Source organism: Orbicella franksi, chromosome 2 (genome assembly GCF_964199315.1).
Source record: "Orbicella franksi chromosome 2, jaOrbFran1.1, whole genome shotgun sequence".
Taxonomy (NCBI): domain Eukaryota; kingdom Metazoa; phylum Cnidaria; class Anthozoa; order Scleractinia; family Merulinidae; genus Orbicella; species Orbicella franksi.
The window spans coordinates 17,172,397-17,187,090 of record NC_138146.1 but is presented as its reverse complement, the minus strand read 5'-3'; the positions used below and the strand labels follow the sequence as shown (position 1 = coordinate 17,187,090).

The 14,694-nt window shown below is 38.4% G+C and overlaps 2 protein-coding genes across 2 annotated transcripts; one reads left to right on the top strand and one right to left on the bottom strand.

Annotated features, from left to right (window-relative positions):
• The first annotated feature begins 97 nt into the window (after positions 1-97).
• LOC145478333 (E3 ubiquitin-protein ligase TRIM45-like) lies at positions 98-3,980 on the top strand. The gene has a single exon (XM_081456314.1). It carries the CDS (start codon positions 153-155, stop codon positions 2,358-2,360), a length of 2,208 nt encoding a protein of 735 aa, XP_081312440.1. The 5' UTR covers positions 98-152; the 3' UTR covers positions 2,361-3,980.
• A 2,392-nt stretch (positions 3,981-6,372) lies between these two features.
• LOC145478334 (uncharacterized) lies at positions 6,373-14,042 on the bottom strand. Its single transcript, XM_081456315.1, has 5 exons — positions 14,000-14,042; positions 13,570-13,622; positions 11,374-11,658; positions 9,865-9,939; positions 6,373-8,798 (listed from the first exon to the last, which is right to left on the bottom strand). Exons 2-5 carry the CDS (start codon positions 13,613-13,615, stop codon positions 8,497-8,499), a joined length of 708 nt encoding a protein of 235 aa, XP_081312441.1. The 5' UTR covers positions 13,616-13,622; positions 14,000-14,042; the 3' UTR covers positions 6,373-8,496.
• Positions 14,043-14,694: the final 652 nt, after the last annotated feature.

Here is a 14,694-nt window from a genome sequence, read left to right as displayed (position 1 = left end):
CTATCACAGCGTAAAATGTATGCACAACCTCCACTACGAGGTCAGACTACGAGGTCAGAGAATTCGATCTGCCTGGTTGGCTGCTGAAAATAGAATGTAAAGCTTTTATAAATTATTCAGACAAGAGAGTTCGATTTCGTTTTCTTTTCGCAATGGAGTCTCTCTTGAAAAACCTCAAGAAACAAGTCACTTGTTCGATCTGTTTGGATACTTTCACCAAACCCAAGACCGTAGTTTGTCTTCATACCTTCTGCTGTGAGTGCTTGCAGAAACACGCATTAGCCAGCCAATGGCAAGGAAAATTTCGTTGTCCGGAGTGTCAAACCGAACTTGGCGTCCCTGAAGGAAATCGTTTCGATAATTTGCCGACAAGTTTTCTCCACAACAGTTTGTTGAATCTTCTTGCTGTTCGAGAAAGTGGCGATGGAAGCCAGATCAGCTGCGGTATTTGCAAGAAAAAGAGGACTAAAATGAGCTATTGCTTTGATTGCGAAAAGTTGTTGTGCCATGAATGTTTGAAAGCCCATGAAGCGTTCCAAGCCGCCGCGGCTGCGTTTGAAGGGCACAAAGTCACGCCAGTTAAACAGTTTCAAGCCCAAGACTACGAGGCCTTGTTAAAGCGACAATCCTTTTGCTCACAGCAGTACCACCAGAGAGAGGTAACGAGGTTTTTCTGCCTTGATTGTCAAACTTGTGTTTGTCAAGTTTGTATTGTCACAGATCACAAGAATCACAGTATTGATCCGCTTGAAAAAGCAGCTGATGACGAGAAAGCAAACATCATGTCGGGAATCGAGTCGATGAAAGAAAAGAAAAAAGTTTACACTGATCTGATGCGTGAAGTCGAGGAGGCAACTTCCAAGCTAAAAGATAAAATTACCACAGCTATAGATGAAGTTTCCCAAGCTGCCAACTTAATAATTGCTAAGATTCAAGAATGTAAGCAGGAAGCCATTACCGCGCTCCAAAACAAACTTGAGTCGAAAACGGAGAAATTAAACTGTATCAACAAACAGATACAGTCCTCGATCAAGCATATCGATCAGGCCGTGGAGTTTGCAAATAACCTTGTTCAAAGTAGCTCAAGCTCAGATATCATGCAAAGCAAGAAGAATTTAGCACAGCGATTTGAAGATCTTAGCAAGACTCCAGTACCAGCCCTTCCGGTTAGCTCATTCGTGAAGTTTGTCTCGACTGTTGCACCTATGAGTTTCAATCTGGGTTTCGTGGCAACAAGCGAAATAGATGTACATCGCTCCACAGTTCAGAAAATAACTGAAAATCTCCAAGCTGGTTTACAAGCAGTTTTCCTCGTCTGCCCTAAAATATCTAAAGGAGAACTGTCGAGTGAAAGTAAAGTGGGATTTCACGTTGAAGTTCTCGTGGAACCCGCTGAACAAGAAGGAAGTTTGACTATTAGTGAAAAAGACGATAGAAATTTCCAAGTCAAATTTATACCAAAAGTACCAGGTACGTATAACATCACAGTTAAGATAAACGGCAACAAACTTGCTAACAGTCCTTTCACTGTCCAAGTGGCCGAAAGACAGCTTCATATTGTGGACGGGTTAGATTTAAAAGGAGAAATTCCTCAAAAGCCTTATGGGATTGCTGTTAATAATAAAGGCCTTATCGCGGTAGCTGACAATAAAAGAAACTGTGTCCTGATATTCGATGAGGAAGGAAAGTTTGTGCGAAAACTCGGCTGTTATGGGGAGAATCCGGGAGAGTTGGACAGTGTAGCTGGCGTCACATTCCTGAATGACGACGACATTCTGGTGGCAGATGAATTGAATCACCGTATTCAGCAATTCAATGTACAGACAGGGAATTTTGTGAAAAGCTTTGGAAAAAAGGGGACAGGAAAAGGCGAGTTTCAGGATCCAGTAAGCGTTTGTATGGACAATGAAGGACGTGTTGTTGTAACCGAATACTATAACAACCGAATCCAAGTCCTCACAAAGGATGGTAAATCTGTGTTTAAATTTGGAGACAGCGGCTCAGAGAAGCTCTACAAACCAACTGGATGCATTTATCACAAAAACATGTTTATTGTATCTGACTGCTGGAACCATTGCTTGAAAGTGTTTGACAGTTCAGGGAAATTTTTGTACAAGATAGGAGAAAAGGGCGATGCTGATGGACAGTTCTCTTATCCTTGGGGTTTGTGTGTTGAGAAATATGGCAATCGTCAAAACCTTCTTGTATGTGACAGACGCAATGGTCGCATTCAGCAGTTCACAGTGGAAGGTTGTTTCACTGGCAAGACGGTTACTGATCTTCAAAAACCAACAGACATAGCTACAACACCAGATGGTCGTGTTTTGGTTTCGGAAGCCGTGTTAAAACGATTAAAATAGATGTCCTAAAATTTTAAATTGGCAAAATGAAAATGAGAACCTTGAAGCACTTTTACGTTTTCCACCTAACGAGTATGATATAATATTAGAAACGTTTCTTAGCAATAAGACAATATCTCACTTAGAACTTCTCAGTCTTTCAGGTTTACAATGATTTGGGTACAAACTATTGCAAAGCAGCCTCTAAATTCAGCAGCCCTAAATCAAATCGAGGTTAATTTACTTTTGTTGTTCTAAGTGTGTATCAATTATTATGAATAAGACAAAAGACAGGCTTCGTCCTAAATGCACTCTTATGACGATACACGTATTCATAGATCTAGTTACCTTTTGCCGAAGATACTGAGTCATGTCTCATTAATTGAATAGTATTGAATAGTATTCATTTACTTTCATTGTCATAAATAGAGAGAGGCTTTTGACATTTAGGACATTCCTACTCGCTGCGCATTTTTTGCCTTACCAACCAATGAGAAACAGCGCAAGGATCGCTTTAATTTGACGTCATCAGTACAGAATTTCTTGGTGCGAGACTGAGAATGAGGGTGCGATGAGAGACGTCTGTCTTCTCAGGTCTGTTATCTTCTGTAAATGTCTATTCGATTATAAACTGACTGTTTTCAGTGCGTTTAGGATTTGTAATTATTTGGCAATTTCCTCACGAAAAATCACAAGTTTGCTACAGCGAAAACTAAACCTTATGAACAGTATTGAAGTAACTTTAACTACTTATCTATCCATTGTTAATTTTGCTTCAATCAGAGAGAGAGATGACCGTTTTATAGAGGTTACTATATGACGTCATTTTTAAGACTGACAGGTTTAAGTGTTGAGTACAGTGGAACTGCGTCTAAACTAATAAATAACACGCAGTATCGAGACACTGTCTATCAGTAGCCTGCAGCCGGGGAGCAGGGATGGCCCAGTGGTGAGAGCACTCGCCTCCCACCGATGTGGCCCGGGTTCGATTCCGGTCCGGTGCCATATGTGGATTGAGTTTGTTGTTGGTTCTTGCCTTGCTCCGAGGGTTTTTATCCTTTTTTCCTCCCCCCGCAAAAACTAATATCTCCAAATTCCAATTCGACCAGGATAGAGGACCGGCATGAAAACCAACTAAGTCCTCTCTAAATATTGTAATTTACAATCACATTGTACATCTCAATTACTGTTATGGTATTTTATTTTAATTTATAATATTCAGTTGAAGATAACTGAATAAAGCCTTGATGGTTGTGTATATTACAAACAGAAAATTATGTCTAATTCACAAACTGTCATCACCTGATCACGGGTGTGTCCATAATTAGCCTTTTCCCGTTGCTGACATGTACCGTGTTATCAAAATTGCAACGATTCTCTGACTCACACACTGCAACCATGATACCCTGGCCCCAGAGATTTTTCTTGATTTTTCTCCGCATGAGAGAGCTGCGAGAGAGCCGCGAAGCGGTGAAAACAAGAGGAAAACCTCTGGGACCAGGGTACAACTATGATAAAGACATACCGTAAAATTACCCTATTATTACCCTATTACCCTATTATCCTATTATTACCCTATTACCCTATTATTACCCTATTATCCTATTATTACCCTATTACCCTACTATCCTATTATTACCCTATTACCCTATTATTACCCTATTATCCTATTATTACCCTATTACCCTACTATCCTATTATTACCCTATTACCCTATTATTACCCTATGACCCTATTATTACCCTATTACCCCATTATTACCCTATTACCCTATTATTATCCTATTACCCTATTATTACCCTGTTACCCTATTAGCCTATAACTTTCGATTAAAAATTTTGATCTTTGTAATGGAACGCACTTAAGCCCTGGTCAAACCGACTCGCAAGTAGTCGCAAGTAGCCACAAGTTGAACTTGCGTAGAGACTTGCGTCGGGTGGCCAAGCGGACTCACAAGTTTCCTCGCAAGTGCCCGCAAGTCGCTATAAAAACCCATTTCAAGTCAAAAATATCGTGTATTTCATTGGCTAATAATAGGTTAATGGACGCCTCTCAACTTGCGTTCACTTGGGTTGGGTGGCCAAACGGTGACAAACTTGCGTCGACTTGCGTGCAAATTTGATCTCGACCAAAGTGAGCGCAAGTCATCGCAAGTCAACGCAAGTGCACGCAAGGCCTGGCCAAACGGAGTTGCAAGTAGACGCAAGTTGAGAACTTACGTCTACTTGCGACTCTGTTTGGCCAGGGCTTACATTAGATGGGCTTTAACAAATAGAAGGGCTTATATTCGGGGGGACCTTATAACCGGGGGGGCTTTAACGTGGGATTTTACGGTAGCACACAATTTAACTACAGAACTGACTGCATAACTCAATTTAAAGGGATTATTAACAAATAAATGATGTAATTCTGTTAAAAATACAAGTATATTAATTGCTACTGACCAAGTTTGACTCGACATTTGAATCGCTGCCGCAACAGAAACTGCACTTCTGAAAATCTTAACACTGAAATATGTTTGCTAAGAAAATTTGTCTTGAAGCCAATGCAACAGCTAATTGTATTCTAACTATAATTCAGTATCCTTAGCGTGTCTTTTAATCTGAACTGAAGTGTTCTTCTAGCAACCTATTAGTAACAAGAAAATAACTTTAAGCTTGTCACTCCCCAGTACAATTCAAATCTCACAAAAAAAAACCCACAACAAAAGGCTTCAGGCCCCATCCACACTACGCCGGAGAAATTTGAAAATGGTGTTTTCACTCTGAAAACGCATCAAATATTAGCTAATGTTTCCGTCCACACTTGGAGTTTTGTTTCAGGAAAACTCGGGCGGGGAAATCACGTAGTGCAGGAAGCGTCCACACTACGCTGGAGAAATTTGAAAAAGGAAGTTTAATTTCTACGGTTAGGCCTACCATCCGTCACGAAAACAGAGCTTTTCGAAAACGTTCTTCAAACGGGGGGAATTTGAAAACGTCGGCATTGCGTTTTCGTAAACTACTTTGCAGACGGAGATTTTCGCAAACGGTTTAGCCACAATAACCATGCGATTTCCCTAAATCCAAGATGACCGGTGATTGTTGCGTTTTTGTATCTCTCCGGCATAGTGTGGACGGAAAACATTTGATGCGTTTTCAGAGTGAGACCTCCGTTTTCAAATTCGTCCAACGTAACGTGGACGGGGCCTTGGGATCCTCTCCTACACTTGGCGTCATTAGTGATTTGCATTTCATTTTTGTACGTGCCAGCGGTGAAGTGATTGCCTTCATAAATTTCTTTAAAATCAGAAAAGTTCACAATTTCCAAAACTCTTCTGTGTATACTTGAAAATCTGTGAACTAATGCGCTTAATATAAGTTTTATCCAATCACTGAGTTGGATTGTGTTGTGTTCAAATAAACAAATTAAACAGTACAGGGGGTTGATTTCCTTTGAACGTAGTTTAAGGTGGCTCAAAACAGTTTCCATGCAGCAATTTTCAAGACTTAATTAACAATTTTCAAAACTTTAAGGTGGCTCTGAACCACATGTACTGATGTTTTAAAAACTTTGTCAAAAGTTGTGCCTTACCATGCTGATCAAAATTTGATAATATAAAAAAGTTTCAGCATGCCGTTTATGAATTAAAAACTCCTAAAGCTATATTCAAGTGTTTTTGCCAGGTCATACTGTTGCTATGGTAACCTATTATGTCACGAAAATGATAACAACGTGTTCACCAATGATTGGGCAGTTTTGTGATACCGTGATGGTAGCATCAATCGATAAAGAGTGGATGCAATGACCCATCAAAATCTGGAAATTACTGGAAACTGTTTTGATCCAACTTAAGGCGTGAAGCTAATCGAGTGATATCTCCTTGAGCTTATGCTTGTTTCGTATAGGTGCGAACCAGCCTTGAAATTGTAAACATAATCACTTTTCAGAATTGGCAAAGTTTCTTTTGATTAAAACTTTCTGAAATTACACCATAATTCGTAAGTTAGTCGGTCCCACGCCATAATTTTAGACTAACACAAAGACTCAGTCATTACTGACAATAAAATAGCCCTTTACTGTACGGATAGCTAAGGTACAACAGTTTTATTAAGACGCACTTACTAGTAGGAGTACACCTCTACTTATTATTTTTTTTTTGAGTTTCCTCTCTTTCGACTTACATGAATACAATAAGCTGTACACTTAGAAATTAAAATAATATAACAAATACATTAAAAAACAATTTTACTGAATGCAACAAACTCCAAACTAAAAACTCTGAGAATGAAAAAACTAATTGTGTACATTTGTTGATCAACATTATATTACTGCAATTTTACAAGGGGCACCCCTAACAGTCTGATCTCTAATAGTTTTCCTCAGAGACATTCAATAATGGTTTCAATATTTGAATTTTCTCGTATTTTTATTCCATCATTGAACGAGCGGATAGACTCACGAGAGAACTGGACGCCAGCGCAAAATGGAAGACTTGACTGGGTAGGGGGTGGGGACTGAGATAAACCCACCCCCCACCCCTGCATGCTTCGCACTCGCTTCACTCCCTTTGTAAATAAAGTTTTCTGTTCACATTGTTTGTCCTTCAATTTTGAATGTGACTAACCTAAAACTTCAGAGGAAGCAAGAAGCAGTGAAAAAGATCTTCATAAAAGAAAAATTATTACTTAAGCTAAATTTTAATCCTGGGTATGTGTTTAAATAACAAGCTCTTAAACAACCCAGCCCATGTTTAATTTAAGTTAAACTATAAATTATGATGCCACTGTGCAGTCAGAGTTCTCAATATGGAGTCTACGGAAGAAGATTTCTCATTAAACTGTACATATTCATCCAGAATGTGCTTTATAAATGATTAGAAGCAATTTTACATCTCTAGATTCATGCAGTGCTGTAATCCAACCAAGCAATGACATCATAAATCCCCATGAGACTTTGAAAAAAGAAACATGGTGGTGTGCAGAAAATTTGAAATCCTAAAATGGCAGGAGTGAATTAACCCCCAGCAAAACAAGGATTGACTTTCACAATTTACACTAACATCAACTTGTGATCTGAAACAAAACTATTTTTTGGACATTATTCCCTTTAAAATGAATAATCATTTCATAAATATACTGCTTAACAGGTCAACCGGACTATCCAAACTGCATAGGCATATATGGCATAGATTACATTAAAACTACTCTCCCTTACTCTAAATATCATAATTATTTCTATAATTATTATGTAATATATAATATATTTCTACAAATTCATGCCTCATCTCAAATTCATTCAACAATCCTTTGCATAGTTACCAAACCTATTGTAATATGTGAATAAAAAAATGTGATACCCCCTTTAACATGTTTATGGAGCAAAAATCCATAATCAAGTCATTTATGAAAATGAAATGATAGTAAAACATTGTTTTGAAAATATCAAGTAATAATATTGTTATCATTATTATAATTATTGTATCTATAACAAAATTCTTGATCATGATTAATTCTCTGTGCACCTATTTGCCACAAAATTGGTGCATGATCATGAGGGTGTCTAATTACAGTTATTCAATAACAAAAATTTGTAATCGGATACCTGATTTGATGCCACATGATTCGCACATCAAGTAAGTGCACTTTAATGGTTTTCCCCTTTATGTTTCCTACAGCTTTCAAAACTTATGGAAAGTGCTACAGACTTTTTTGCTCAAAAGAAGTTCTCAAAGACTTTTTTCATTTCGAAATTTGTTATAGATATGATCACCAGTAATTAGTCATTGGACCTCGTGTCAATTCAGGGAAAAATTGTGGTCATATTTTCAAATCGGCCTCCCACTTCGTGTTCAACCGATTGTGAAATTACTCAGGTGATTATGCCCCATTTATTTTACTCCACTCAGTCCAGTTCCTATTACTTGTAATCGGTTTATACTCCAAAAACTGGACAATTTACAGCACTGAGAGAAATACCAGTCAGAGTTTTTGGCACCCGTGTGATTAATACATTTGCAACTTCACTTTATGAAAATGAAATGATAGTAAAACATTGTTTTGAAAACATCAAGTAATAATAGAGAAATACCAGTCAGAGTTTTTGGCACCCGTGTGATTAATACATTTGCAACTTCACAAGTAACAGTCTTAACAGTCCTACATTTTGCTTTTTTGTTCTAAAATCGGTCTTCTCGACTCTCACAACAATACTTTATGGCCAAATCTGTGCGATCAACCATTTTATTATGTAAGGCCTCAAACAAAACCTTGTAAGTTGCTCCACTTCCGTTCACTTGTTTCCAATGCAAGAGCATCTTGTATGCCTTTTCAGACAGTTCGTTCTCTTTGTCATCAATGGCAGTAATCTTTGGTTCTTCAATTTCTAATCGACGTGCAAGTCTCTTCCAAGAGTTGCGTTCTGCATGGATATCACTACCTAACTCTTCTAACTTGCTGTTACTGGGCGAGCCTTGTTTGACTGAAAAAACAAAGATGACAGGGAGGAATGAAACATAGGGTTTTGGTCTTTTTTTGACAAAGAGTTTTTAATAATATGCAGTTCCAGAAAATATTCATACTCCCCCCACACAAGGGATTGGAATTTCCTGGGGGTGGAGGGTTCTGTAAGACCCAAAAATGTAAAGAAATGTATGAAGCTTAATTGGAATTTCCAGAGGGGTCACTGAGGGGTTGGGGGGTACCCTTCCTTGGGGGAGGTATGGATATTTTCTGAAACTAGACTAAATGGGGGAAAGAGGGGCATGGCCCCATCACCTGCAGCGCTTGCAAGAAATATCCTCTTTTCTGAAGCAGGAACACAGGAGCAGTACAATAAAAATTATTATGGCTTTGAAAGTGAGCTGGTTATTCTGAAATCAATTAACCTAACTAGTGCATTCCAATTAAAACTACAAGAGTTTTCAAGAAATTTTCCAGGGTCCTCACTGAAAGAAAATTATAGAATTCCAGGATTTTTCCAGGATTTCAGTCTAGGAGTATTGTGAATGCTGGGGTGAATCAATTTCATTTGCAAAGTATAACTATTTCTAACTGAAAAAAAATTTAGACCGACAGGGAACCAATCAGAATTCTCATTTTCATCCAGGACAAATTTGCCATATTATAAAGAATGTTACCAAATTTCGCTACCCACAATAACTTATAATGGGAAACATCAATAGTTCAGTGATTTTATTTTCAGGATTTGAATGATCAAAGAGTTTTCTCCTTGTGTTTTCTCTTTGTCTTTTCTCCATGTGTTTTCTCCTGTTACCAGTACTGATGCATTGTATTTAACTCTCATTGACTTTGCGTACAACATAACAAAAATACCCAATCTTACAGATCTTACACAGAGCTCATTTTCAATTGTCAGCCAATCCTCGTTAAGCTGGAAGGACTGCAACTCCATGAATCGTGGACTATCAATTAATTACTGGAAAGAGTCTGCATTCTTGGTGCTGACCAAAACAAATTAAAGGTAGGCTCTGTGGATGAGATGTGTACACGGTCATTTATATAAGAAAAAAATCAGTCACATTCACCTTTGTAATTGTTCACATTCTCCTTCACCCTCCTGCTTGGAGTTTTCTGAGCCTCAGCTGCAGTCATTTCAACACCTAGAAAACAAAGAACAAAATACAACAAATAATTTCAATAAGCAGGTTATTGAAAATAAACAAAACCAATACACTTAAATTCCCTAGCTTAAATACCCTAAATATCTAAGGTTTTAACCACATGGCATTCTATTATCATTGTCATTGTCGTTGTCATTGTCGTTGTCATTATTATTACTATTATTATTATTTTAGCTTTTGTTACAGGTACAATGCACTATTTGAACCAGGCCATTTGGAACAAAGTTTACCAATCAAAGCATGATTATTGAGAAATGACATTGAGAGCAAAGAATGCTTTTATGTAAACAGGCTTTTAACCAGGTGGCCATCTGGCCATCCTGGGGATGGCCACTTTTCAGGAGAAATAAATGAAGCAGAGATCTTTTTGATTTGCGGTTAGCAATTTTATAATAGCTTGAACAAAATCACTTGATTTCTAGTAGTGATTCTGGAAATGCTTTTGAACACACCATCACCTTATTTCTACTTTAGTTTCCTTTGGTTACTCCATAGGTGAATATTGGGCACTCTTCCCATTTACATCCATGTAGAACAAGATGTGTGTTACTGAACCAATTTAACCAAAAGTAACTTTGTGTAACCAGCAAGAAGCGTTCCATCTGGGGAGTGCTCATTGGTGGCTACATGAGGTACTAACTTGTGGACCGGGACATGTTCTTTCACAATTGTCTTTACAGTGATCACAATCATAAATTTAAAAAACCTTTGCCATGCAACAATCTTTGCTCATTTTTCCATTAAAAAAAAAAAAAACAGAACAAACACAACTGATACATTTAGTATGGGCAGAGGCAACTTCAGTTTTAATCTACTTTAGGTTATTGGCAATGAAAATGACACATTATCATTAAGTCTTATTGATACATTTATCGATTAAAAATTGCGGAAAATGCACCTAAGATGCTTCATTTTTTTTCTGGGGGGCATGGCACCCCCACCCCACCCCCACAACAAACTTTGAAACTTGACAAAGTTATGGATGCTGCAGACCTCTCAGGAAACAGTGCCATTAGTTTTGCTTGATTAGTTTTCAGTATTAACTATTCACTGTTTTGAGCAGTTTTTAATGGTTTCAATATGGCCATCACAAAAAGGAGTTTTCCAGTTAAGTTTTTCAAGTAAAATTTATTACTTAAGATAATTTGCCAAAAAGGATATTATTGGATCTGAAGAGCGCATAGAGTCTATACTATATATGTGTATTAACTCCAGTAAAACAGACCTATTCTTGCCTTTCCTTGGTTCACATTATTTTGTTTTGGACAACTTACTGTCTGGATGCTTCGATTTTATTGGCCTGTTAACAAAAAGATCGCCATCCATTTTTCTTGATTGTTTTGATTAGTCAGTTGTCCTCCAAGTGGCCCAGTTCAAATGGCTAGAGGTACTGTAAGAGTATGTGTCAAGTACCTGTGGTTTCCTTACAACAAAATTCTCTGGCCACTTTATCAAGACCAACTTTTTCTTCACACAAAGCATGGTAGAGGTCACGATAAGGTGCATCTGAATCTGTTGTCCTTATCCAGCGAAGTAACATCTGATATGGCCTATCATTCCGTTCATTGACATCTATTCCATCCAGTACATCCTGACTTATTCCAAGGTGAAGTCCTATCGTTGTCCACTGTTTACAAATCCTTCCTGCCAGGTTATTTAGTTCAAGGTTACCCGGTTGGCCTTCTTTAAAAGCAACTACTGTGGAAGAGGAGAAGCTTGCAGTTAACCAATGATGCAATAATTATTACTTTGTTACAATTCAAAGTGATAAAATTGCCACCTTTCCTTTCAGTGAAACATGAAATGCATTCATGACACCTAATGCTGCTCAATGCCACCCTTTGTGCCAGCTGGCACTATGGAGATGACTGACTGGCTGACTGAATGCTGCTCAATAATATGCATCAAACTTAAAGGTTCATTATATGTTGTGTAAATGTTTTGTAAACAAAATTAAATTTTTGACAAAGCGAGCAGAAATTTACCATCTCTATATTTGTCACCATACTGTATGCTTTTCACATTTAAATTTCAGACACTTCCCACTTTTAATGCTTAATTCTCCATGTTATTCTAGTGGGGGGGGACAGGGGGCGGGAGCCTGGGAGAATAGGGGGGAGGGTTACAGGAGGCAGGAGAGGAAAGGGCGGGAAGCAGGAGTTCTAAGAGGGCAGGAAGCGGGAGAGAAATGCGAAACGTTAATTTTTTTAATTCAACAATGCGTTAGAATACTTTCAAAAACAAGAACCCAAAATATATTTGACCTGCATTTAACGTCTTCTCAGTCACTTCTGAGACTTCTGAGCAAACGAGCAAATGAAAATTTGTGCTTGGGCTGAAAAACAGGCTTACTTCCGGTCAAATAGTAACCTGTTTACAGTGGTTATGTCATAGGTCATGAAATGTCAAGCGGCATGAGTGCAAATGTGCTGTGTAAGCTGTTAAATTGCAAAAAGATGAGACGAGCAGGCGATCTCAAATCAATGTCATCCAAGACAATTTTATTAGGTCTCAGTATTTTTCAGTGCGGCAGTGAAAGGTCCATGCATGGAAGACCTTCTTGGGAGCTTGCTCCTTACGACTGTGAATCAGAACGGACCAAAGATTTCACCGCATGGTGTAGAGATGCCTCAACTGAATGCTGCTTTAATAAGGACGCTGGAGAGTGTGGAGTGGTTCGTTTTACATCTCAGTTTTTTGTTTTGGGAAGCAGTCAGAAACGACTTCATCGAAAACAAAGAGAAGATTGTTTCTAAAGATTATGAATTGCACAGTATGTGTGCTGTCCTGTTTTGTTAGCCATTGTTTAAGAACTTACCACAGCAATCGTTAAGCTTAACATATATTTGTTTCATTGTTTCCTCGCATTCGCTAACACTGTAGATACTGTATCACACGATAACTCTCTAAAACACAACAGCACCAAATTTCTAAATTCTTAAAGATTTTGCATGTGTACATTGGCTAGAGGAAATTGCCAGTGAGTCCAGATACGCATATCTGAAATCCGCCTGGGACGTTTGGCTGCAATTCCGTCAAATCCTACTTCCATGATTTAATTGTCTGATCCCAATAAATGCCGGACTGGTTACTGGAAATCCGTATACTTTATCAGAACAAGATACAATTTAGAATTAACTTTAGAGACCGTCGTCACTGAAAACGGATTTCAGAAACAAATCTGAAGAGCTGACAAAAATGGACTAAAATGGTGAAACTCAAAGATAAACAAGTAGGTCAAAAGTTCATTGAATTGAAACATATGGCAGTGGTAATCTTGTTAAATTATTTAAAAACGAAGAAAATGCTTAAGAATTGCGAAGCTAAATGACTAGAATGTGTTTTGACTCTGCCAATTTACAGGGGACGGGAGCAGCACGGAAAAGGGCAGGAGGCGGGAGATAAAGGTACGGGAAGCGGGAGAGCAGGGTACGGGAGGCGGAAGGTTCTGACCCCCCTGTCCCCCCCACATTCTAAGTATAATTTTTAAGAGAAACTTTGTTGGCAACATGAAAATAGTTTAAGGGGGCTGAAGGAGGCAATGTCATAGATCTTGTTCACACCTGCTGAGTGTGTGAAGCTAGAAATGACACGCTTAAGCTCTCTTACCTCCCTTTGGTTTGCGGGAATATGGCTCTCCGTTTTTACTAGCCATGTCTATTCTATAAAAATTAAAGAAAGAATGAAAAATCACTTTTTTAACCATGTTTTAGAGAGGCAATGTCAGATGACGTCATCTTCCTATGCACGTGGATCTGGGATAATTCTCTTGTCCTTACGGTTAAGCTGAAATTTTAGTTTTGTGATACAAGAAAAATTGATCCAGGCGATTGATCGAAAATATTTCACGATTTGGTGTGGGACTCATAAAACCGGCCAACTTGATCATTGTTTAGTTGGAAGAACGAATTGTACCATTGCGTTGCCTTTAAAATATCGTCTAGACAAATTCCTGACTTACTTGTATCGGTGCCACTAAACAAATAAAGTATTTGACATAAAATCTTGATTGAGCACTTTTTTAGCTTACGCTTGTTACCTTGTTTCCGTCGCGTCAGGCGTCCGCCATCTTTGTAGCTGCACGCGAGGCGTTGCGAAAGATTGGGAACGAATAGGTCGTTTTCATGTGACGTCATCAACTAAAGAGCCATCAAATTAAAGTTTTTATCCCCATCAGGCATAAGTGGCGGGGGGGGGGGGCGGGGGGAGAGGGGGGTTAAATTTATTTCTGTTTACAATGTTACCGCTCAATAGTGTGCTTCGTTTGAAAACCATCGTATTTTGAATTTCAGAGTTATGGTGGTGCGTGACACGAAGCTAAATCGCATTTGTTGAAAAATATTTTCCTATCTCCTGATTTTTAGCTTTTTTAGAAGTTAGATCGTGAGGAAAAGTGCTTATGTTTGTTTGTTCAGTTCAGTCGTCTAGATAGCCAAAGTAAGTTCCACTATTTTCCACCACAGAGGTGCACCAACATGGCGTTTCCTGCGAAACATTTCCACAAATATCGGCAGTCTGGGAAAACGCACAAATCTAAAACTTGGAGAAGTGTCTTCTCTATCCATTTCCTACAAGATCGCAATTTCTTGGCTTTACTCACTGAATAGTTTTCGATTTATTTTTTAATTGCGTGACAGTGAAAACGGTCTATTGTTTCACAGCTGTTATTTGGATCGTCACGCAACGCTTCTCGGAAACCAAGGACTGATTAAAATCGTCAAAATCTATGCTAAG